General features: G+C 41.1%; 1 protein-coding gene across 2 annotated transcripts in view; it reads right to left on the reverse strand.

Annotated features, from left to right (window-relative positions):
* EIF2AK3 (eukaryotic translation initiation factor 2 alpha kinase 3) overlaps positions 1-24,438 on the reverse strand; it is an 82,148-nt gene that overhangs the window by 39,403 nt on the left and 18,307 nt on the right. For both annotated transcript variants that reach the window (XM_004005901.6, XM_060413869.1), the window contains exon 3: positions 838-1,032. In XM_004005901.6, coding sequence (XP_004005950.2) covers positions 838-1,032 — 195 coding nt within the window. The remainder of the gene's footprint in view (positions 1-837; positions 1,033-24,438) is intronic.

Raw genomic sequence — 24,438 nt, forward strand, 5'->3', positions numbered from 1 at the left:
AAAGCTTGGGAGAATAAGAAGGCCTGTGGGCCGAACACTCAGACAAGGGATCATCAAGTTTGAAAGACTCAAGGATCAAAGACCTTTTTTCTATTCTTCCTTGTTTTCAAGTCTATATACAAATATTCAAGTATTAATGTGTTAAGGGGTTAGAAAGAGATTTTTACTTTTCTAAAAAAGCATATTTTTAGTTATTCCCAGCAATGGATTTATAAGACCCAATCTTAAGAGTCAGATTATTTCCTAACAGCTAATAATGGAGAAAGCATAGGTCATTAACAGCATGACTTTTTCATCAGACAGATTTAAATCAAATCTGACCTTGGAAGTTTCTGAACCTTTCAAACCCTCAATTTTCTCATTTTAAAATGAACACGAACTTGCCTCTTAGATTCTCTCACGACAGGCTCAAACTAGAGAAATAAATAAGTAGTAGCAATTATTGTTATCATCAGGATTATTATTAATCCTTGGAGCGTTCCTCATCTGTCCAAATAAAAATTTTTAAATGTAACCATTAGAAATATTGTGATGATTTCAAAATGATGCATGAAAAATGCACCCGACACACAGCAGACCACAGTTACTCATTCTCTTCCTTCTGCTATTCCTGACTCTGCTGTGTGACTCTGTCGTTTATTGTTATTTTGGAAAAATTCAGTTTCTCTTAATAGTATTTCCCCCTTTTTACTCCACAGTTCTTTTATCAAAAGAAATGATATCCTTGGGGGAAAATTATAACAGACCTCAACCAGTAATAGTACAGTTTAAGAAATTATTTCTTCTAGTCTTATTTAGTCTGACTTCTCCCGAAACAAACTGAACATTTTTACTCACCTTTCCACTATATGCACTGAGTCCATATGTAGTGAGAGACTTTCCTCCAACCAAGACAACATCATCTCCAAATTTATAAGACGATTCAAGAAGTGATTCGACTGTAAACGGAACTGTTTCCATGCTCTCACGATCCCGGTCCCACTGGAAGAGGTCTCCATCCAGGGAAGGAATGATCATCTTGTTCCCAAATACCTAAAATAAAAGCTAACTTTTAAAAGGATTCTATGAAAGAATAAGGAAGATGTGCTACATATATCCTATGGAATATTACTCAATCATAAAAAAGAGCAGAATAATGCCATCTGCAGCAACGTGGATGGACCTAGGGATTATCACGCTAAATGAAGTAAACCAGACAAACACAAATATCATACGATATCACTCACATGTGGAATCTAAAACACAACACAAATGAACCTAACTACACAAAAGAAACAGACTCACAACCGACACTGAGAATATACCTGCGGTTGCCAAGGGAAAGAGGGGTGGGGGAGAGGTGGACTGGAAGGTTAGAACTAGCAGATGTGAACTACAGTATACATAGAAGGAATAGACCAGCCACAAGGTCCCACTGTATAGCGTAGGGAGTTATATTCAATATCCTGTGATAAATCTTAATAGGAAAAGAATATGAGAAAGAATATATATATGTACATATAACTGAATCACTCTGCTGTACATAGAAATTAACACAACATTGTAAATCAACTATATGTCAATAGAACAAATAAATAATAAAAATAAAATAAATAAAATAAAGGATAAAATAAATAGAATAGTTAAATAAATAATTGACAAATTAATTAATAAATAAATACCAAGTTAATTAATAATTAAATAATAAATAATTTTGAAAATAAATAAAAGGATCACCAGGAACTAAGAGCCGTGGTCTCAGGCCTGATGCACTTTGGCCTCCGGAGCAGCATACGAAGTTGCACAGCTTATCAACCAAAAGCAATGTAAAAGAACCACCCGTCTCTCCTGGGGCCCACAGGTACACTCCAGTATGGTGTTCCTCAAAGTCTGTTCACCAGGAGCCAAGAGTGTTCCGTAACAAGACCAAATGAGAGTTCTGTGACTACGTGAGTTCAAGCAGAGGTTACTGTAGGAGTTCTTATGGGGATTACTATGCTAATGGATAATGTGATTTTCTAGTAAAGGGACAGTTTATGCAGCACTTTCCAGGCCTATTTTATCCACGCCAGTTACCATCAATGATTCAGGTCTAAAGAACACAGTTTGATTAAGCAGCATCCCACTCTTTCTTTCATTAAATTTCTCAGATCTGCTATGAGCAAGAAGCCTGGTAACCAAGCTGAATGATTTCATGTTCTTAGTTGTCCTTCCTTCTTGTAACAACGTTGATGGAGGGCCTATTGCGTGTCATAGGAAATACTGCCAAGGTCTCAGGCCTGCTGTACTTTGGCCTCCGGAGCAGCATACGAAGTCGCACAGCTTATCAACCAAAAGCAATTTAAAAGAACCACCTGTCTCTCCTGGGGCCCACAGGTACACTCCAGTATGGTTTTCATAGGAAACAGAATAGAAAAGACTAGAGATCTCGTCAAGAAAATCAGAGATACCAAGGGAACATTTCATGCAAAGATGGGCTCAATAAAGTTCAGAAATGGTAGGGACCTAACAGAAGCAGAAGATACTAAGAAGAGGTGGCAAGAATACACAGAAAACTATATAAAAATGATCTTCACAACTCAGATAATCAAGATGGTGTGATCACTCACCTAGAGCCAGACATCCTGGAATGTGAAGTCAAGTGGGCCTTAGGAAGAACCACTATGAACAAAGCTAGTGGAGGTGATGGAATTCCAGTTGAGCTCTTTCAAATCCTAAAAGATGATGCTGTGAAAGTGCTGCACTCAATATGTCAGTAAATTTGGAAAACTCAGCAGTGGCCACAGGACTGGAAAAGGTCAGTTTTCATTTCAATTCTAAAGAAAGGCAATGCCAAAGAATGCTCAAACTACAGCACAATTGCACTCATCTCACATGCTAGCAAAGTAATGCTCAAAATTCTCCAAGACAGGCTTCAGCAATACGTGAACCGTGAACTTCCAGATGTTAAAGTTGGTTTTAGAAAAGGCAGAGGAATCAGAGATCAAATTGCCAACATCTGCTGGATCATGGAAAATCTATTTCTACTTTACTGACTACGCCAAAGCCTTTGAGTAAGGATCACAATAAACTGTGGAAAATTCTGAAAGAGATGGGAATACCAGACCACCTACCCTGCCTCTTGAGAAATCTGTATGCAGGTCAGGAAGCAACAGTTCGAACTGGACATGGAACAACAGACTGGTTCCAAATAGGAAAAGGAGTTCGTCAAGGCTGTATATTGTCACCCTGCTTATTTAACTTCTATGCAGAGTACATCATGAGAAACGCTGGGCTGGAAGAAGCACAAGCTGGAATCAAGATTGGCGGGAAAAATCTCAATAACCTCAGATATGCAGATGACACCACCCTTATGGCAGAAAGTGAAGAAGAACTAAAGAGCCTCTTGATGAAAGTGAAAGAGGAGAGTGAAAAAGTTGGCTTAAAGCTCAACATTCAGAAAACGAAGATCATGGCATCTGGTCCCATCACTTCATGGGAAATAGATGGGGAAACAGTGGAAACAGTGGCTGACTATTTTTTGGGGCTCTAAAAATCACTGCAGATGGTGATTGCAGCCATGAAATTAAAAGACGCTTACTCCTTGGAAGGAAAGTTATGACCAACCTAGACAGCATATTAAAAATCAGAGACATTACTTTGTCAACAAAGGTCTGTCTAGTCAAGGCTATGGTTTTTCCAGTAGTCATGTATGGATGTGAGAGTTGGACTATAAAGAAAGCTGAGCGCCGAAGAATTGATGCTTTTGAACTGTGGTGTTGGAGAAGACTCTTGAGAGACCCTTGGACTGCAAGAAGGTCCAACCAGTCCATCCTAAAGGAGATCAGTCCTGGGTGTTCATTGGAAGGACTGATGTTGAAGCCGAAATTCCAATATTTTGGCCACCTGATGCGAAGAGCTGACTCATTTAAAAGACCTTGATGTTGGGAAAGATTGAGGGCAGGAGAAGGGGACGACAGAGGATGAGATGGTTAGATGGCATCACAATTCAATGGACATGAGTTTGGGTAAACTCAGGGAGTTGGTGATTGGCAGGGACGCCTGGTATGCTGCAGTTCATGGGGTTGCAAAGAGTCGGACACAACTGAGCAACTGAACTGAACTGAACTGATTACATGTCAGGGACTATTCAGTTGCTGAGGATACACAAGTAAGCAAAACAAATAAAAAGAAAACAAAAACACCTACCAATGTGGATCTCAAACTCTGGACTGGGGAGTTAAATAACATAATATACAATTACAGACTATGTTAGGGGATAAATGCCATAAGGAAAAAAACACAGAACAAGATAAAGGAGGAAGGGAAAGTATATGCATAGGTGGGGAAGGGACTGTCATTAATGGTTAAGTTCAGGGCAGGCTCCCATAGAGAAAGTAACATTTGAGCAAACTCTAAACACAAGCGCTAACTCTGCTGATATGGGGGAACAGCCCTTGCAAAGGTCCTAAGCAGGAAGTACATGGTGACAGCGGAGGGAAACAGGCTGCAGAGGCAAGGATGGAGAGCAAGCGGAAAGCCCGAGACGGTGGTGGTGATGGACAGTGGAGGTGACGCTGGTGGTTAGATAAGGGATGCGATTGGAAGGTAAAGCCAGTAGGATTTCATGGTGGATTCCCTGTACACACGAGCAAAAGAAAAGAGCCCAGGATGACTCTAAAGGTTTTGGCCAAGAACACGGTATTTCTGGAGAAAGAGTTAAATTAGTACATGCATTTGTGACATGGGCCTTTCAGCATTAACAAATAGACACAACTCAGGAATTCCCTGGCAGTTCAGTGGTTAGGACTTGGCGCTGTCACTGCTGGGGTCCGAGTTCAATAAGATCCTGCAAGCCATGTGGTGCAAAAAAAAAGAAAGGACACAGCTTGACTTATTTCAGCTAATGCCACTGTTTTCCTGATTGTGAAGGCTCAAACTTTGGAAAAGGGGCTATGAAAGAAGTATGAGTTTAAAAACGAAAAGCCTCCAAACAAATGTCGATATAAACTTAAAAAAAAATTTTTTTTTCTATATGGACTTCTTTGTTCCTTAAGCAGCATAATCTTTTCTTAAAAGAGATACTTACAGGGATATTTTAAAGAGATGCTTTTCTGTCACACAGAGTTTTAAGTTGTTGTTCAGTTAATATATCCTTTCCCCCACCCCCTACCCCCAGGTTTGTCCCACACTCCTGGAGTTCTAGAAAACAGGTTGAAAAACACGACTCTAATCCCCTTCTTTCCTTCATTTCGTAGTTCAAATCCTTATATCTCTGGCTTGAACTATTGTAATAATCTCTTCACAGGTCTTAGCTGGACATTTCCTCAACCTAACCTCTGTGTATCTTCTAGATTAATCTCTAAGTCAGAGTTAAGCTTGTTATGACACTATTCAAAAACCCTCAATAGCTCTCCATTATCTTCTTACTAAAGACCCCAAATCCTAAGTCCAACATTCAAAGTCCTCTAAACACAACCTCATACAACCTTCTCCCCCTTGTCTTTCACCTTTCCCCATGTGGGTGGAAATCAGGCATCATCACTTAAGCAGGATATTTAATGTTATTACTGTTAGTGTTCACTTATGTCATTGTCAATGTCATTCATTCTCCCTGGACACCCTCCAGTACCAACTCTGCCCACTGAAATCCCATTTGGCCTTCAGGCTAGCATCACTTATGCTTTTCCTTTGAAATCCAAGAAAATTTTAGCAGTGGAAGTTCACTGACAGAAGTCTTACTGCTATGCTTTTTGCTGTAACTATACTGAGACAATATTACAGTCTCAAAAAGTGTTCATTGTACTGTTAAATATTAAATATGTTAATGTGTACACATTTATGCTTATACAGTGGCTGTAAAATTAATGCACTCAAGCCTAGTGGCCAGATTTTATCAAATTCCATTCCCTCCGCAAAAGAACAAAGGCCTCTGAGAGACATGGCTGACTCTTGGGCTGGGGCAAGGCAAGTAGAAGGTGAACCTTTAATATCTTATTGGTCTGAAAAGTAAGAATATATACAAAACTGAAGCACCAGAATGATTAACTACTGAATTATAAAGCATTGAAAAAAACAAGGAATTTATGAGTCCATATTGTTAATAAAAAGATAAAATAAACAACATATGGGAGAGAAGGGAATGCTTTTGCTGCAATAAAATGCCAAGAGTTTACTGATATATTTGAAGAGAGGACTGCAGTTGGAAAAATTAGCATCTTGCAGTCATCACAGTTAAGACTATATCAGGCAAAAATCAGCCATGGTATTAAATCTGGGGGGAAATTTTGATGAGGAGCAGGATATCTGCATGGTCCTAGAGTATCTTCCTGTGCTTCCCTAGTGGCTCAGTGGTAAGGAATCCAACTGCCAATACAGGAGACACAAGTTCAATCCCTGGGTCGGGAAGATCCCCTGGAGGAAAAAATGGCAACCCAGTCCAATATTCTTGCCTAGAGAATTTCATGGACAGATGAGCCTGGCAGGCTTTAGTGTCCATAGGGTCGCAAAAGAATTGGATATGACTTAGCAACTAAACAACAAAGTATCTTCCCAACTGCTTATTAGTTACAATAGATTAAAAACAACAACAACAACAAAAACAGAAAAGTCATTATATAGTGGAGAATTTAGACAATACCTTGACTGGAAGATCAAATGAGTTTGATGGACAGGAAACCCTAAGAGAAGGTTACCCATACAGCATTCTGAACCAAGAATGCACAGCCTGGATCTAATCAGGAAACATCAGACAAGCACAAAAGGAGAAAAATTCTATTTTATTTTTAAGTAGAAAGCCAGAGAGACAACATTTTTCAAAAATGTCAATGTCATAAAAGATAGAGTCTGTGGGGAAAAAAATCCAGATTAAAAGAAGCTACTGGGACAAGTAACTGTACTGCCTGACCCTAGACTAGACGCTACACTGGGAATGAAAGACACCATAAAAGACATTGATAAAACTGGAATAGACAATAGATAAAGAGTTGATGACTGTACTGTGATTATGTAAGAGAGTATCTCTATTAAGAAATGCACACTGAAGCATTTAGGAGTAAAGAGCTATAACGGATATTTCATTTATCTTTAGATATTTCAAGAAAAAAAGAGTACATATGGGGGTTTGGGAGAGGAGAGATTACACATACAACTCAAATGATAGAGCAAATAAGTTTTGAGCAGATTAATCTGGGAATACAAGGGTTGGTTCTCTTTTTTTTTTTGGTACTACTTTTCATACCAAAAAGTGTGCAACTTCTTGTACCGTGAAATTACTTCCAAATAAGAGATTAAAGAGAAAAGATACTCAGCTTTGCAGCTGTAATTAAACTCAGAAGGCTATACCATGAAATTGAAGGTTCATCATAATTCTCACTATCTAAAGATCTCCAACTATTTCTCTTTATTTTTTTTTAAAAAATCTAAATTTGGGGTGACTTCCCTGGCAGCCCAGTGGTTAGGACTCTTCACCTCCACTGCCAGGGGCCTGGGTTCAATCCCTGGTCGGGAACTAAGATCCCACAAGCGATATAGCATGGTCAAAAGTAAACAAATATGTAAATAAAAATAAACATTTGATTTTTAATGAGCTCTCAAATGACATTGGCATGTATACATATGTACACCACCACATACTATCTTAGAATTTTAACATTACTATTTTATTCTTTGCTTTCTTCTATTTATTGATAACAACAGATAAAAAGTTCTAATTTCAAAAATCAAAGTTTCTCATCTTTTGAAGAATGTTCAACTCAAAGTTGTCATTAAGAACAGATTTAGGTCATGGTGAAGCTACCGCCAAAGAATTGATGCTTTTGAACTGTGGTGTTGGAGAAGTCCCTTGGACTGCAAGGAGATCCAACCAGCCCGTTCTAAAGGAGATCAGCCCTGGGTGTTCTTTGGAAGGACTGATGCGAAAGCTGATACTCCAATACTTTGGCCATCTCATGCGAAGAGTTGACTCACTGGAAAAGACCCTGATGCTGGGAGGGATTGGGGGCAGGAGGAGAAGGGGACGACAGAGGATGAGATGGCTGGATGGCATCACCGACTCGATGGACATGAGTCTGAGTGAACTGCAGGAGTTGGTGATGGACAGGGAGGCCTGGCGTACTGCGATTCATGGGGTCGCAAAGAGTCGGACACAACTGAGCAACTGAACTGAACTGAACTGAAGCTACCATAGTATTTAGCCAAAGTAATCTCCCCTTTTAAGTTACACATTAGTCAGGAAATCAAGAGTTTATTGTTCTCTACCTTCCACATTATATTCTCTCTTCTATTTACTAGAACAATAAATTCAAACTATGATATAAAAATGATAAGGGACATCCCTGGTGGGCCAATGGCTATGCTAAGACTCCTCACTCCCAGTGCATGGGGTTTGAGTTCAATTTCTGGTCTGGGAACTACATCCCACATGTTGCAACTAAAGATCAAAGATCCTACATGCCACAACTAAGACTTGATGCAGTGAAATAAATATATATTTTTTAATGATAATAAAGATAATAAAAACTTCAATAAAATGATAAAATTTAAAAACAGGTACTGTCTGGTAATGTCAACAGCAAGCACTGGCTGAGGACAAATAGGCAGAGCAGGTGTGTATCACTACAAGAAAGAGGAAGAGAGGTTGGTGGGTCTGCAGGAAACAAATAACATTTATTTTTACTTGTTTCCTCTTCCATTAAACAACTTCTCTTTATCTAAACAAGCAGGTCCTTAGGGAATACAAACATTTCGAAGTGCAACCACCCCCAATCACTCCCCCTGCCCCCCCTCCACACATACAAAAGAACAAACAAAAACCTCCATCAGATGAACAGGAGCTGCTTCCAAACGTAAAAGAAAGTAAACTTATCTGCAATTAAAAACACCATTTAAACAACCAAGAAGATGTCATGTGATTGACCATATGGAGACAAACTGCCTTATTTTATCTGCCCTTTTTTTTTTTTGGCCTTATTTTAAAAGAGGACAAAACCCATAACAAAAAAACATTATGATTCAAGCCTTGGTCATGTCATATTTCTGGATGATGATTTTCAAGTTTACTTTCAAATAGCTGCTCTTCACTAATTGGCTGCTTATGAGTCACACTCACGGCTGCTAACCTCTGCACCAATCTTTGTGAAGTCTTTGAGGCTGCAGCTGTGAAAGCAGATGGCGCTTTTTCCTTGAGAGCCACAAGAAGCAGTTGGGGCCTGCAGTTCAGGTAGAGAGATGACCTCACCTCTCAGAAAAGCATTACCTCACCCTCCCAGCATAGGAATGAGTCACCCGGAGAGTCAGCTGCAAATCTCTTGGTATAAAAAAAATGTAGGTTATGGTGATGCATTTTCACATTCCACCAGTTCGTCTCTGGAAGGAGCCATTTGTTCTGATTCGCTGCTCTGCATCTCACACTAATTATGTGCCTTGCTTCCCACTTCAGTCATTTTCAAAAACACACATGCTTATTATTTGGGGGTGGTGGCAGGGTTTCCCTCTATTTGTTTCTTCCTGTGAATAATTTTAAAATAAAAGGTTTGTCAAATCGGCAGGCAAACTCGGTATCAAAGATCCAACCCTGGTCTTTAACCACCAAGTCACAAAGCAGCTTAGTAAAAGTAATTCAATTACCATTTCTGATCAAAACTTGAATGGCATAATGCATACCAGTGGCACCCGGAATCAAGGACTGCTATTTGAAATCAGAATGTGAGGATAAGAACTCTGTTTTCAAGCGGCAGGGGGAACTTCAACTGAGAAAATAAAGGAACTGACTGAAAACAAAAAATTCTTCTTATTTGAAAAAGACATATTTTCATTTGGTTCTTCCTTCTTTTTCTATGAGATCACCTCCCCACCCACCCAGCCCCAACCTCCACCATCAACACATACACTTTGGGTGGGTATATTCAACTTTAACTTAAAATGAAAGTTTTGAAACATCAAATGTAAAGAGATGACTATAATAAAACCCCATGTGTCTATGACCCAGTTTCAACAATCTTCAACATTTCGCTACTCTCCACTCATCTGTTACATCTATTTGTTAGGGCAGTATTTTAAAGTCAGTCATAGGCATCATGTCATTCACCTACACATACTTCAGTATTTGCTGCTGAGAAATAACTACCATGCCAAATGTTACATCTGACAGAATTAAGAGGAATTCCTTAAAAATCATCTAACATTCAAATTTCCCTGACTGTTGCAAAAACATACTATATAATTGGGGCTTCCTTGGTGGTGCTAGTGGTAAAGAACCCACCTGCCAAGGCAGGAGATGTAAGAGACATGGGTTTGATCCCTAGGTCAGAAAAATCCCCTGGAGGAGGGCATGGCAACACCCTCCAGTATTTCTGCCTGGGAAATCCCATGGACAGAGGAGCCTGGTAGGCTATAATCCATGGAGTCTCAGAGTCAGACATGACTGCAGTAACTTAGCACTCAGAACTATATAATTCATTTGCTCCAACAGGAATATAAAGTCCACATATCACATTTGATTCTTTTTGTCCCCATCAGGGCCCCTTTTTCTTGCTTTGATTTACTTGAGAAACCAGATTATTCATCCTACAGAATGTCCCTCAGTGTGGATTTTGCAAGTGACCTGTTACTTTATTCCCAGTGTTTCTTTCCTTTCTTTCTTTTTTTCCCCTTTTATCTTTTCTTTTTAAAATTTATTTGGCTATGACAGGTCTTAGTTGCAGCGTGTGGGATCTAGTTCCCTGACCAGGGATCAAACCTGGCCCCCCTACATTGGGAGCATGGAGTCTTAGCCACTGGTACACCAGGGAAGTCCTTACTCCCTGTACTTCTTTAAAAGGTGTAATAAAAACTGGAGCTTTGACTGGATGCAGCCTTGATGTTTTGGGACAAGACTACCTCACAGGCTGTGCTGTAAACTTCCTATTATGGTAACAGTAGAGGTCAGACATTCTCATTCACTTCTGTATCGCCCATGGCTGCTTTTGCATTACAAGTATAAAGACCGCATAGCTCACAAAGCCCAAGACATTTACTATCTAGCACTTGATAGAAGAAGTTTGCCAACCCCTGAGTTATGTCATATTGTTACTATTAATCAGTGGATTCAGTGGAGTCAGTCTGGTCCCTCCATTTTAAAGAGTCCCATCAACTTTTCACCATTTTAGTATCAACTGAGGATCTACGACTTCAATAAAATGATAAGAGAATGACTTCCAATTCTTTCATTCTTTCTTCAATTCTTGGCTAGAATTTTCCTGAAAAAAAAAAAAAAAAAGAACTTCCCTTGTTTGGCTTTAGATGCTGGATTTGCCTCTAGTTCCCTGATCAGTGATGAAATCTGGGCCTCCTGAATCAGGAGCTTGGGGTCTTAACCACTGGACCACAGGAAAGTCCCCTCCACGGCTATTTAAAAAGGTATGCCTACAATAAATGCTGGAGAGGGTGTGGAGAAAAGGGAACCCTCTTACAATGTCGGTGGGAATGCAAACTGGTATAGCCACTGTGAAGAACAGTATGGAGATTCCTTTAAAAACTGGGAACAGAACTGCCATAATACCCAGCAATCCCACTTCTGGGCATACACCCGAAGGAAACCAGAAATGAAAGAGAAATATATACCCCAATGCTCACTGAAGCACTGTTTACAATACCTAGTACATGGAAGTGGAGAAGGCACTGGCACCCGACTCCAGTACTCTTGCCTGGAAAATCTCATGGACGGAGGAGCCTGCTAGGCTGCAGTCCATGGGGTCGCTAAGAGTCAGACACAACTGAGCGACTTCACTTTCACTTTTCACTTTTCTGCATTGGAGAAGGAAATGGCAACCCACTCCAGTGTTCTTGCCTGGAGAATCCGAGGGACAGAGGAGCCTGGTAGGAGGCCGTCAATGGGGTTGCACAGAGTCGGACACAACTGAAGCGACTTAGCAGCAGCAGCAGCAGGACATGGAAGCAACCTAGATGTCCATCAGCAGACAAATGGATAAGAAGTTGTGGTACATAATACACAATGGAATATTACTCAGCTATAAGAAGGAACACATTTGAGTTAGTTCTAATGAGGTGGATGAACCTGGAGCCTATTATATACAGTGAAGTAAGTCAGAAAGAGAAACACAAATATTGCATATTAACACATATATATGAAATTTAGAAAGATGGTAACAATAATCCTATATGCAGGGCAGCAAAAGAGACACAGATGTAAAGAAGAGACTTTTGCACTCTATGGGAGAAGGCGAGGGTGGAATGATTTGAGAGACTAGAACTGAAACTTGTATATTACCATAGGTAAAACAGATGACCGGTGCAAGTTTGATGCATTAAGCTGCTGCTGCTGCTGCTAAGTCGCTTCAGTCGTGTCCGACTCTGTGAGACCCCATAGACGGCAGCCCATCAGGCTCCCCCGTCCCTGGGATTCTCCAGGCAAGAACACTGGAGTGGGTTGCCATTTCCTTCTCCAACGCATGAAAGTGAAGAGTAAAAGTGAAGTCACTCAGTCGTGTCCGACTCTTCGCGACCCCATGCACTGCAGCCTACCAGGCTCCCCCACCTATGGGATTTTCCAGGCAAGAGTACTGGAGTGGGGGATGCATGAAGCAGGGCACCCAAAATCATTGCCCTGAGACAACCCAGAGGGATGGGGGGAGGGGGTTCGGGATGGGGGGGAGGGGGGTTCGGGATGGGGGGACACGTGCACCCATGGCTGATTCATGTCGACGTATGACAAAAACCATCATAATATTGTAAAGCAATTATTCTCCAATTAAAATTAATTAATTTTTAAAAAGGTATGTCTCTTGGTCCCCAAACTACTGATGAATGTTTCTACCATTTTGAGGATCCTGCTTTTCCCATTCCTTCTTCTGTTCCCCCAATTCTTCCACAGTCAAAACAGAAAGGGTTTTGGTGGTTGTTTTTTTTTTTTAAACATTTTCTTCTACTTGAAGACTTTCAATCAGACTTTGACGAATCAAAGGGTTCTCTTAGTGAGGCATCTGCATTCTAAGTATATTTATAAATACTTTTGAAGAATTCACACCAACCAAGAGGTGGGGAAATCTACAAGAGAGCAAGAAAATCCTAAAATCCTACTAAAGCTAATCTATCCTTGAAATCCTTTTCTCTCTGATTCATCACTCGCTACTTGAATTTTCCTATGTTAGGGATTCTACTCAGCCATAAAATGGAACAAAACTGGGTCATTTGTAGAGACATGGATAGACCCAGAAACTGTCAGAGAGTGAAGTAAATCAGAAAGAGAGAAACAAATATTGTATATTAATACATATATGAGGAATCAAGAAAAAATTGATATAGATGATCTTATTTACAAAGCAGAAATAGAGACACCGATGTAGAGAACAAATATGGATCCCAAGGAGGAAAAGCGGGGGTGGGATGAATTGGGAGACTAGGATTGACATATATACACTACTGATACTATGCATAAGACAGATAACTAATGAGAACCTACCATATAGCGTAGGGAACTCTACTCTGTTCTGTGATGACCTAAATGGGAATGAAATCCAAAAATGAGGAGATATATGTGTAACGGATTAACTTTGCTGTACAGCAGAAACCAACCCAACATTGTAAAGCACAAACTCCAATAAAATTTGTAAAAATTAAATAAAAAGTGTTAGGGATTCGGAAAGGTTGGCTGGAGGTCATTTTCTCACCATACTCCTCTGCCGGGTGATGGTTTCTCTCAGTTCCCAGGATACTAACACTTCTAACTTTTCTCTTCAACGCAGACTTTTCCTCTGTGAGCACCAGACCCATATATACAAATGCCTTCTTGACATCTCTGCTTGGAGAGCTCTCAAAGTCACTTTGAACTCACCACATCTAAACAAATTCATGTTCTCCCTCTCTACACCTGTTCTTAAGTTACTACTAATTCCTCCTTTGGCTTTTTAATTTCACAAAGACTTCCCTCCCTAAACATCTCTTCGATTCATCACTTTACTTCCCTCCACTTCCCTGTCTCACTCCAATCCAAGCTATCGCCATCTGTTCCAGACTAGCCTCTTAACTGGTCTCCACACTTCTGCTCTTCTTCCTCTTCCAGTCCATTTTCTATGGTGGTGGTTGTTCAGTTGCTCAGTCGTGTCTGACTCTTTGCGACCCCATGGACTGAAGCAAGTGAATCTTTCCTGTCCTTCACCACCTCCTGAAGCTTGCTCAAACTCATGTCCATTGAGTAGGCGATGCGTTCCAACCATCTCGTCCTCCGTAGTCCCCTTCTCCTCCTGCCTTTAACCTTTCCCAGCATCAGGACCTTTTCCAATGAGTCGGCTTTTCCCATCAGGTGGCCAAAGTATTGGAGCTTCACCTTCAGCATCAGTCCTTCCAATGAACATTCAGGAATGAGTTCCTTTAGGATTGGCTGGTTTGATTTCCTTGTTGTCCAAAGGACTCTCAAGAGTTTTCTCCAACACCACAGTTCAAAAGCATCAATTCTTCGGCGTTCAGCCTTCTTTATGGTCCAACTCTCACATCCATGCAAGACGACTGGAAAAACCATAGCTTTGACTAGATGGACCTTTGTCGGCAAAGTGATGGTTAGTGCCACTATGTAACATAGTATACTATGATTAGTACAGACAATATACATAGTCAGCAGAGTACAGGAGGGATTGGTTTAGTAGGATTTTAAGAATTTGTCTACTTTCTTCCAGATTTCCACACAACTTCTAGCTGGTGTGAATACATCATAAATATTTTCTTTTTATTTATTTATTTGGCTGCACCAGGTCTTAGTTGTAGCACTCAGGATCTTTAATTTTCATGGCAGCACGCAGGATCTTTTAGTTGCTGCATGTGACCTTTTAGTTGTGACATGCAGAAAATCCCATGGACAGAGGAGCCTGGCGGGCTACAGGGGTTCGGCTGAGCACACTCATGGGATCTACTTCCATGACCAGGGATTGAACCTGGGTCCCCTGTACTGGGAGCATGGAGTCCCAGCCACTAGACCACCAGGGAAGGCCCTTTACAAATATTTTCTAAATATAAATGCTTCCACAGTTAGAGATAACTGGCTGATAATACAAATGTCTCACTGTGCCAAACTTCTGATTCATCGGCCTCACTGAAAGTCTCAGCAAAACAGAATGTCAAAAAACCCTTTCCATTTTGACCACGCAGGAGTCTCTCCCAGTTAAAACCTTTCACTGGCTTCCCATGGCTGTGGATGAAATCCAAAACGCTTCCCATACATTATGAGACCCCGTATAGCCTGACCCCAGCCTCCCTCTATGGATTCATCTCTACCTCACCCTCATCCTACTTGCCATCCTCGCCTTCTTTAGGTGCTCTGAGCACACCATGATCATTCCTACTGCAAGGCCTTGATGCTGGCCATTTCTTCTCCCAGAGCAGTCCTTCCCTGCATCTCTGTCCATCTCTTACAGCCCTTTGTCCTCAAAGGATCTCAGTTGTAAACACCATTTCTTCTGAGCAGCCCTCTCTGACCTCCCACCTTGGGAGGTCAGGTACCCTTGCTAAGCGTCTCTTAGTTCTATCCTTCCTTGTAGCAGTTACCGTAATTCGACTATGATATTTACACTATAATAATTTTATATCTGGCTCCCCTGCTAGCTCCACATAGTGCCACAGAAGTTCCATAACGGCTAGGATCTTACTGGACCTGTAACACCAGCCGCACAGTCCTGCAGGACCCTCTGCCACCTTAAAGACCAGTTGAGTTTTGGGTGTGTTAAAGTTCAAGTACCACTGACTCTCTCACTAGGGTTAAGAAGCAGGGGCTTCTCTCGTGGTCCAGTGGTTAAGAATCCACCTTCCAATGCAGGGGACATGCGTTCCATTCCTGGTTGGGGAACTAAGATCCCACGTGCTGCAGGGCAACTAAGCCCACGAGCTGCAACTAGAGAGAAGCCTGCACATGGCAGTGAAAGATCCCGTGTGCCACAACTGAGACCCAATGCCGCAAAATAAATAAATATTAAAAAAAAACAAAAGCAGCCGCAGCAGCAGTCAGGTGCTCACAGTACACTGAGCACCATGGTAAGTGTGCTCTCGATTATAATGAGCTTCCCTGGTGGCTCAGATGGTAAAGAATCTGCCTGTAATGCAGGAGACCCAGGTTCTATCCCTGGGCTGGGAAGACCCCTTGGAGAAGAGAATGGCAACCCTCTCCAGTATTCTTGCCTGGAGAATTCCATGGACAGGGGAGCCTGGCAGGCTACAGTCCATGGTGGGTCGCAAAGAGTCGGACACGACTGAGCGACTAACACATGACGTCTCTGTCCCTAGATTTCAGTGAGAATGTTGAAACTGATGTGACAGGGAGAGTAGAGGAAGCTTATCTGCTGGAAGTTTGGTGTTCCAGGGAATCACACCTCCTCGAGGATGAAGGAGAGGGCCTCAGGGTTAACAACTAGTTAGTTGATCGAACATGAAGAATTATGAAATCTTTCAGGAGATTTGGATATTAGTCAAAGGCATCCTGTGTGACATGTTTAAAAGGAAATGTAGATTTAAAAGAAGAAGAAGAAAGAAAGAAAATGCAGAAGAAAAAACAAATCCTGAAGTAATTTGGTATTTATAATCATCAAAGATTCTGAATTATTGCCCAAGAGCAGTGAGATACCAAGCAGATACTCATTTTTTCATTCTTTCTTTCCTTAACCTATACTCAACCTATAAAACAAAATACCTCAAGGAAAATGACTAGCTTAACTGCTTAGGTATACTTTCTGCATTCATGGTGAAAAATAGAGTTTAGGAACTGCCTCTGCCTTCATTTAGATTAATAAACATCCATAAAGTAGATAAACAATATGCATAATGAGTCAGTTTCCTACAAAACAGAGCCAATCAATTTCTCACTTGACAACATGCATGGTGGAATAAATCGATTTAGTTCACAGCACTGCTTTCAGCCACGCTAAGCGGTAAATAAGACAAAATTATACCAAAGCACTGCTTCACTTCTATAATTAAAAGAAAAGCAATTAAGCTAAGCAATTATTTAAATATTGGCTTGCTCCATGACTGACAGCGACTTTTCCAAATAAACCCCCATCTGAGATGGTGCTCATCTAAGACTCACATTGTGCTAGTTTATGTACAAATGAAAAACTGCCAAATGATCAGACATCTTTCAGTATAAATTAGAGAATCTTTAGAAGAGATTACAGAGTCTCTTTTAATAAAGCAATGCTCAAAACGGTCTACTGATGGACCCTTTATGAAAAAATCAAGTAACCATTAAAAATGTACTCTTTTTCAAAGGCTCCCTCCACCAACCCTCACCCTCTTGAAGGCCCATCTTAACAAATGCAGTCTGATGCAGGGCAGGGAGGAGGCTGGAAGGCTCTCGGATTATAGTTGTTTCTGCACCTGTCTGAAACCAAAAGGCAGTGTGTCCCTTGGGGAGAAACATGCCTAAAATAAAATAAAACAAAACCCCAAACTCTAAGTATAGACCTATAATAGAATTGTTTGTTCCTTTTAAGAGGGAAAAAGGGGAGGACATTTTACAGAAAAATGAAACAAAAAACAAATATGGTATCTCTAAATAAAGAAAAGGTAAAGATATTGTCTAAGGACAGACTAGCTATATATACACAGGTATAATATGCATTCTAAATACAGAGAAGGAAGGTCTTTGCATTTATAACTGTGTTTCAAAACACAGAGAATCAGATAGTTCAATAATCTGATGTCTATTTAGATTTGGTGAACTGTGATCCTAATGCCATCTAGAGACACCAAAGAAAAACCACGCTACTATTTACAATAGCCAGGACATGGAAGCAACCTAGATGCCCACTGGCAGACGAATGGATAAGAAAGCTGCGGTACATATACACAATGGAATATTACTCAGCCATTAAAAGGAATGCATTAGACTGAATCAGTTCTAATGAGGTGGATGAAACTGGAGCCTATTATATAGAATGAAGTAAGTCAGAAAGAAAAACACCAATACAGTATACTAATGCATATACATGGAATTTAGAAAGACGGTAACGATGCCCCTATATGCAAGACAGCAAAAGAGACACAGATGTACAGAACAGTCTTTTGGACTCTGTGGGAAAAGGTGAGGGTGGGATGATTTGAGAGAATAGCATTGAAACATGTATATTATCATATGTGAAACAGATCACCAGTCCAGGTTTGATGCATAAGACAGGGTGCTCAGGGCTGGTGCACTGAGATGACCCTGAGGGATGGGATGGGATGGGGAAGGAGGTGGGAGGGGAGTTCAGGATGGGGAACACATGTATACCCATGGCTGATTCATGTCAATGTATGGCAAAAACCACTACAATATTGTAAAGTAATTAGCCTCCAATTTAAATAAATAGATTAAAAAAAAAAACATGCTAAGGAGATCCAACCAGTCCATCCTAAAGGAGATCAGTCCTGAGTGTTCATTGGAAGGACGGATGTTGACGCTGAAACTCCAATACTTTGGCCACCTGATGTGAAAAACTGACTCATTTGAAAAGACCCTGATGCTGGGAAGGACTGAAGGCAGGAGGAGAAGGGGACGACAGAGGATAAGATGGTTGGATGGCATCACTGACTCAACGGACATAAGTTTGGGTAAACTCCAGGAGTTAGTTAGTGATGGACAGGGAGGCCTGGCGTGCTGCGGTACATGGGGTCACAAAGAGTCAGACACAACTGAGTGTCTGAACTGAACTGAACTGATATCACAAAACAAAATTTTAAAACCATCAGTGAAGAACCATGGCCAAATCTCCTGAGTGCTTTGACTCTGCATGTAAATCACTAGAAAAAGGCAAACTGGATTTCAGGTGGTCCTTCTGAAAACTGAAAACAAAATTCATAACTACTGTCAAAAGTATTAGATTTAAACAGATAGCCAGTGGGAGTTTGCTGTATGACTCAGGGAACTCAAACTGCGGCTCTGTGACAGCCTAGAGGCGTGGGACGGGATAGGAGGTGGAAGGGAGGTTCAGGAGGGAGGGGACATATGTATATTTATGGCTGATGCATGTCGATATATGGCAGAAATCAGTACAATATTATAAAGCAATTATCCATCAATTAAAAATAAATAATTTTTAAAGAAAGTATTAGATATAGAACCTAGGAGCACATGTACTAAAGCTAACCAAGTAAACTTTAGGTTCATCATTCATTCTGACACACAGACACAGACACACACACATCTTAGCTTGGTTTATATCACTATTCTTTTGAGGAAGTTTATAAATACCTAGCTAAGAGGAAGAGTGGCAAATCAGATCTCTGTCCCAAGGCAACTCAACCTTCCTGCAGCTTACAATTCATTCTAAAAATAATGTGAAACCTTTGTTTTTAATGGAACTGTCAATATCTCTTATCCTCTGGGAACTTATTTTTTTCCCTTAACATAATTGAAACATGACTAAAGCAACATAATAAGCTATTTTTGTGCCTTTTGAATCAGAAAAGGTTAAGGGCATCATCAGAGCAGGTTGAGAGGCAACGAGATATGTACCTAATGGTCATGAATTTGTGCTATTTTTAAAAGAATCCTTCAGTTCAGTTCAGTTCCATCGCTCAGTCGTGTCTCACTCTTTGCGACCCCATGAATCGCAGCACGCCAGGCCTCCCTGTCCATCACCAACTCCCAGAGTTCACTCAGACTCATGTCCATCGAGTCAGTGATGCCATCCAGCCATCTCATCCTCTGTCATCCCCTTCTCCTGCCCCCAATCCCTTCCAGCATCAGAGTTTTTCCAATGAGTCAACTCTTGGTAATAAAAAAGGAAGTCAAAAAATTCCTCTAGATAATTTATAAGGGTGTTTCGTATATTTGATGGTACCTGAGCCCTGAGATTAGGACAATCTTTAGAAATTTAGTCCTATCCATCATTTTACAGAGAAGGAAATTAAAGCTCTCCTGAAATAAAGAACATGAGTTTGCGCAAGCTCTGGGAGATAGTGAAGGACAAGGAAGCCTGGAGCGCTGCAGTCCACGGGGTCACAAAGGGTCAGACACGACTGAGCGACTGAACACCAGCAACAACAACTGAAATAATTTAGCCAAGTCACACAGCCAGTTAACAGCAGCATATCAACTAGAACGAGCCCCTGAATCCCGGTGCACACTCCACACCACACAGACTGCAAAGTTCCTGTGATGATCTTACTTTATTATCGAGCAAAAGTACATGTGACTCACAACCAATTCCCCTAGCACTAATAACTTTAAAAGTTTCTTTACCCCTGAGTCACCTGGGAAGCATCAGATCAGTCAGTCACTTTAATCACCACTGCACAGAGGACTTTCCTCATGGTCCAGTTGTTAAGAATCCGCCTGCCAATGCAGGGGACACAGGTTTGGTCCTCGGTCCAGGAGGTTTCTATATGTCATCGGGCAGCTGAGCCCATGCACCACAACTAGTAAGCCTGCACTATAGGGCCCACATGCTGAAACTACTGAATCCCATGTGCCTAGAGCCTGGGCTCTGCAGTAAGAGAAGTCACTGCAGTGAGAAGCTCATGCACCACAACTAGAGAAAGTCCACAAAGCAATGAAGACCCAGTGCAGTTAAAGATAAACAAATAAATAGCAAAAGAATAAAAATAAAAAATAATCACCGCACAGAGAATTGGAGAAGGCGATGGCACCCCTCTCCAGTACTCTTGCCTGGAAAATCCCATGGACGGAGGAGCCTGGTAGGCTGCAGTCCATGGGGTCGCTAAGAGTCGGACATGACTGAGCGACTTCACTTTCATTTTTCACTTTCTGGCACTGGAGAAGGAAATGCACTTCAACCCACTCCAGTGTTCTTGCCTGGAGAATCCCAGGGATGAGCCTGGTGGGAGGCCATCTATGGGGTTGCACAGAGTCGGACACGACTGAAGCGACTCAGCAGCAGCAGCATAAAGAATACACCTTCTCTGGTCTTCTGGGTTTAATCTGTTTCATCTTCATACCACTCCTGATGAAAGTATGGAGAAACTGACGTCCTAATAGAGGAGTCAACAAATGGAGACTTACGTCACCTGGGTGGCTCCTGTTACATCTCCCCACCAGTTCCTTCTGCCTGCTGGGTTCTACCCAGTCCTTCTCTCTACACTACCTGCCCTAGCAAATGCTGAGCTTCAGACAAAGAAAATTAATTTTTCTCGCTAAAAGCTAAGGACTGTCATAAAATAGTCTATCAGATGCATTCAGAAGGGTATTGTCACGCTATGCATCCAATCTGGGGCATTTCAAATAGCAGTTTTTGTTCCTGTTTTGGTGGTGTGTCGTCCAGTTTCTGAACATAACTTCTAGATGATGAGTGACACACACCTTGCTGAATAACAGGTGACCCAAGCTCACCTGTTCTCTCTCCTTGTTAATGTTTATAACCTTACCAATACTCTCCTAATATTTTTTTATATACTAGATCAGTTGGTCTCTGAAAGCATGGTCTGTGGATTCTGTCTCAAGTGCAGATGGTCAAGTGGTTTTCATAAGAAGGTGGTGCTATTTGCCTTTCCCTGGGGTGATATTTGCATTTATGGTGGAGAAGCAACCATAACTAAAACTGGTGCTTTAGCCTGAATCTAGCACCAATTTGTAGTCCTGGAATCTTCACTTGTGACAAAATAGAAGAAAAAAAGTTTCACTCAAGAATGTTCTGATGATACCCCAACGTTCATTGCAGCACTATTTACAATAGCTAGGACATGGAAGCAACCCAGATGTTCACTGAGAGATGAATGGATAAAGAAGTGCTACATATATACAATAGAATATCACTCAGCCACAAAAAGGAAAGCATTTGAGTCAGTTCTAATGAGGTGGATGAAACTGGAATCTATATACAGAGTGAAGTAAGTCAGAAAGAGAAAAACAAATAACATATATATATATATATATATGCATATATATAGAATCTAGGAAGACGATACTGATGAACCTATTTGCAGGGCATCAATGGAGATGCAGGCATAGAGGACAAACTTATGAACAAAGTGGAGGAAGAAGAGGGTGGGACGAGTTGAGAGAGCAGTATTGAAACATATACATTACCATATGTAAAAGAGATAGTGGGAATTTGCTCTATGATGCAGGGAGCTCAAATCCGATGCTCTGGGACAACTTAGAGGGGTGGAGTGGGGAGGGAGGTGGGAAGGATATTCAAGAGGGAGGGGACATATGTATGCCTATGGCTGATTCATGCTGATGTACAGCAGAAACCATTGCAACATTGTAAAGCAATTATTTTCCAATTAAAAATAAATTTCTTTAAAAAAGAGTGTTCTGATGAAACAATAACAATTAATTTCATCCAGTTGTGACCCAAATACATACCTTTCTACTACTCTGCCCAACCAACCAGGAGGTACACATTAAGGACTTCTGCCACAAACGGAAGCATGTTTTGAGAAAAAGCACTTGTGAGACTGAGTTTTGAGCTGAACTAGCAGCACTGCTCACAAAGCTCCATTTTTACTTGAAAAACTGAGAGAAAAGCTATGATTATGAGACTTGGGTATCTGGCAGACATTTTCTCAAAAAGAAACAAAGTGAACCTCTTACTTTGAGGAAAACAATTGACTATGTTAATGATCAAATCTAAATTGCCAAGTGAAAATTAGAATCTTGTAAAAGCTGTATCTTCCCATGTGAGCTTCCCAGTACTTAAAGGATCTTCTCACGAGATTGGTGGGGATAATAAAAAGTTTGACTTTACAAAACATTCTACAAGGAAATATGTCAACATTTGGAAGATCTGTGTAACTCAATGAATCAATATTTTCCCAATGATGTTAGAAGATCCTGCATGAGTAAAAAGCAAGACAGGCCAATGGATGTTACTGCGACAGAGTACAACTGCTCATTGATATGATTTCAGATTCCACAGGGCAACTAACCTTCCAGAAACCTTCACCTGTTCTTGTGTAGCACCAAAAAGAATGACCACAATTATCTGAAAAGGCTACTAAAATACTCTCTTTTCCCAACTACCTGTGGATTTTCTTCTTCATATAGCTCAACCAAAACAACAATGCAACATGTTGAAGGCAGAAGCATACAGGAACATCAAGTTGTCTTCTATTAAACTAGAAACAGGACATTTAAAACAAGAGAGCCCCATAACCAGTGCGAGTCTGATATTTGAAGCAGGGCACCCAGAACCAGTGCTCTGTAACAACCTGGAGGGATGGGGTGGGGAGGGAGGTGGGAGGGGGGGTCAGGATGGAGGAGACACATGTATGCCTACGGTTAATTCTTACTGATGTATGGCAAAACCCATGACAACACTGTAAACGAATTATCCTCCAGTTAAAATAAATAAATTTCAAAACAAAAAACAAGAGAGCCCTAATAAACCACAGAAAATGGTAGGGACAGTGAGAAAATTGAATTGTAGTTTAAAAAACAGCTAATATAGCTGCTATCGTAAGAAAAGCTTCAAGGTTGACCAGCTGCTTATAATTTAAACACACTCAATGGCACTCAGGTTATCACAACCATTTGTCATAACGTGCAATTTCTCTTTTTGTCAGTATGCATATTTTAGTTTGTAAAAGCACACATGCTTTACACCACTACAACACACCAGAATGTTACCTCAGGTGTAAACAGCTTACAGTCTTCTGATTTTGCTCATCATCGTTTACGTCTAGTTTGAAAATAAAGCAAAATGTGCATGCCCAGGCATTATCCCAGGAGGACACAAATAAACGACTCTCATAAATGATTCCTTTGACTATGGCACCTGATTCAAAATTTGTAACTTAATTTATAATCAAAGTGCTTTTATATTAATAATTCACAACACAGAAGTTCATGATTCTCAACAGATGTTTTCAGCATACTGCTGGATAAGCAGCAGGCGCTCTGAAAGTCTACTCAAGGCTTAGCACACAGCAAGCGTGGAGGTTGGGCAAGTGCCATCTCCTTAAGTATCTGCCTGGGTGCTCCAGAACACAATTCAACCTGGGTTTTCTAGAGGGCAGTGGGGTCACTGATAGCAGTTTTTCCATCCTAATATTCCATCACCACTAATCAGGTCATTCTCAAGGCCCTCATGCTAGGTTTTTCCCAAACTTGTTACCAGCTTAAAAGCTTTTGGAAAGGGAAAGATTGATAACGAAAGGGGGAAAAATGGAGGACTTCCCTGGTGCTCCAGAGGGGCCTCCCTGGTGGCTCAGACAGTAAAGAATCTGCCTGCAATGCATGAGACCTGGGTTCGATCCCGGGGTGGGGAAGATCCCTTGGAGAAGGGAATGGCTACCCACTCCAGTATTCTTGTCTGGAGAATTCCACGGACAGAGGAGCCTGGCAGGGCTACAGTCCACGAAGTCACGAAGAGTTAGACATGACTGAGAGACTAACACTTTCCCTGGTGGTCCAGTGCTTAAGACTGCATGCTTCCACTGCAAGGGGCTTGGGTTTGATTCCTGGTCAGGGAACTAAGATCCCACATCCCACAACATGAGGCCAAAAAAAAAGAGTGGGGGTGCGGGCAGGAGGAGGAAGAGTACCCTAGTGATTAT

The sequence above is a fragment of the Ovis aries genome, chromosome 3 (genome assembly GCF_016772045.2).
Source record: "Ovis aries strain OAR_USU_Benz2616 breed Rambouillet chromosome 3, ARS-UI_Ramb_v3.0, whole genome shotgun sequence".
Classification (NCBI taxonomy): domain Eukaryota; kingdom Metazoa; phylum Chordata; class Mammalia; order Artiodactyla; family Bovidae; genus Ovis; species Ovis aries.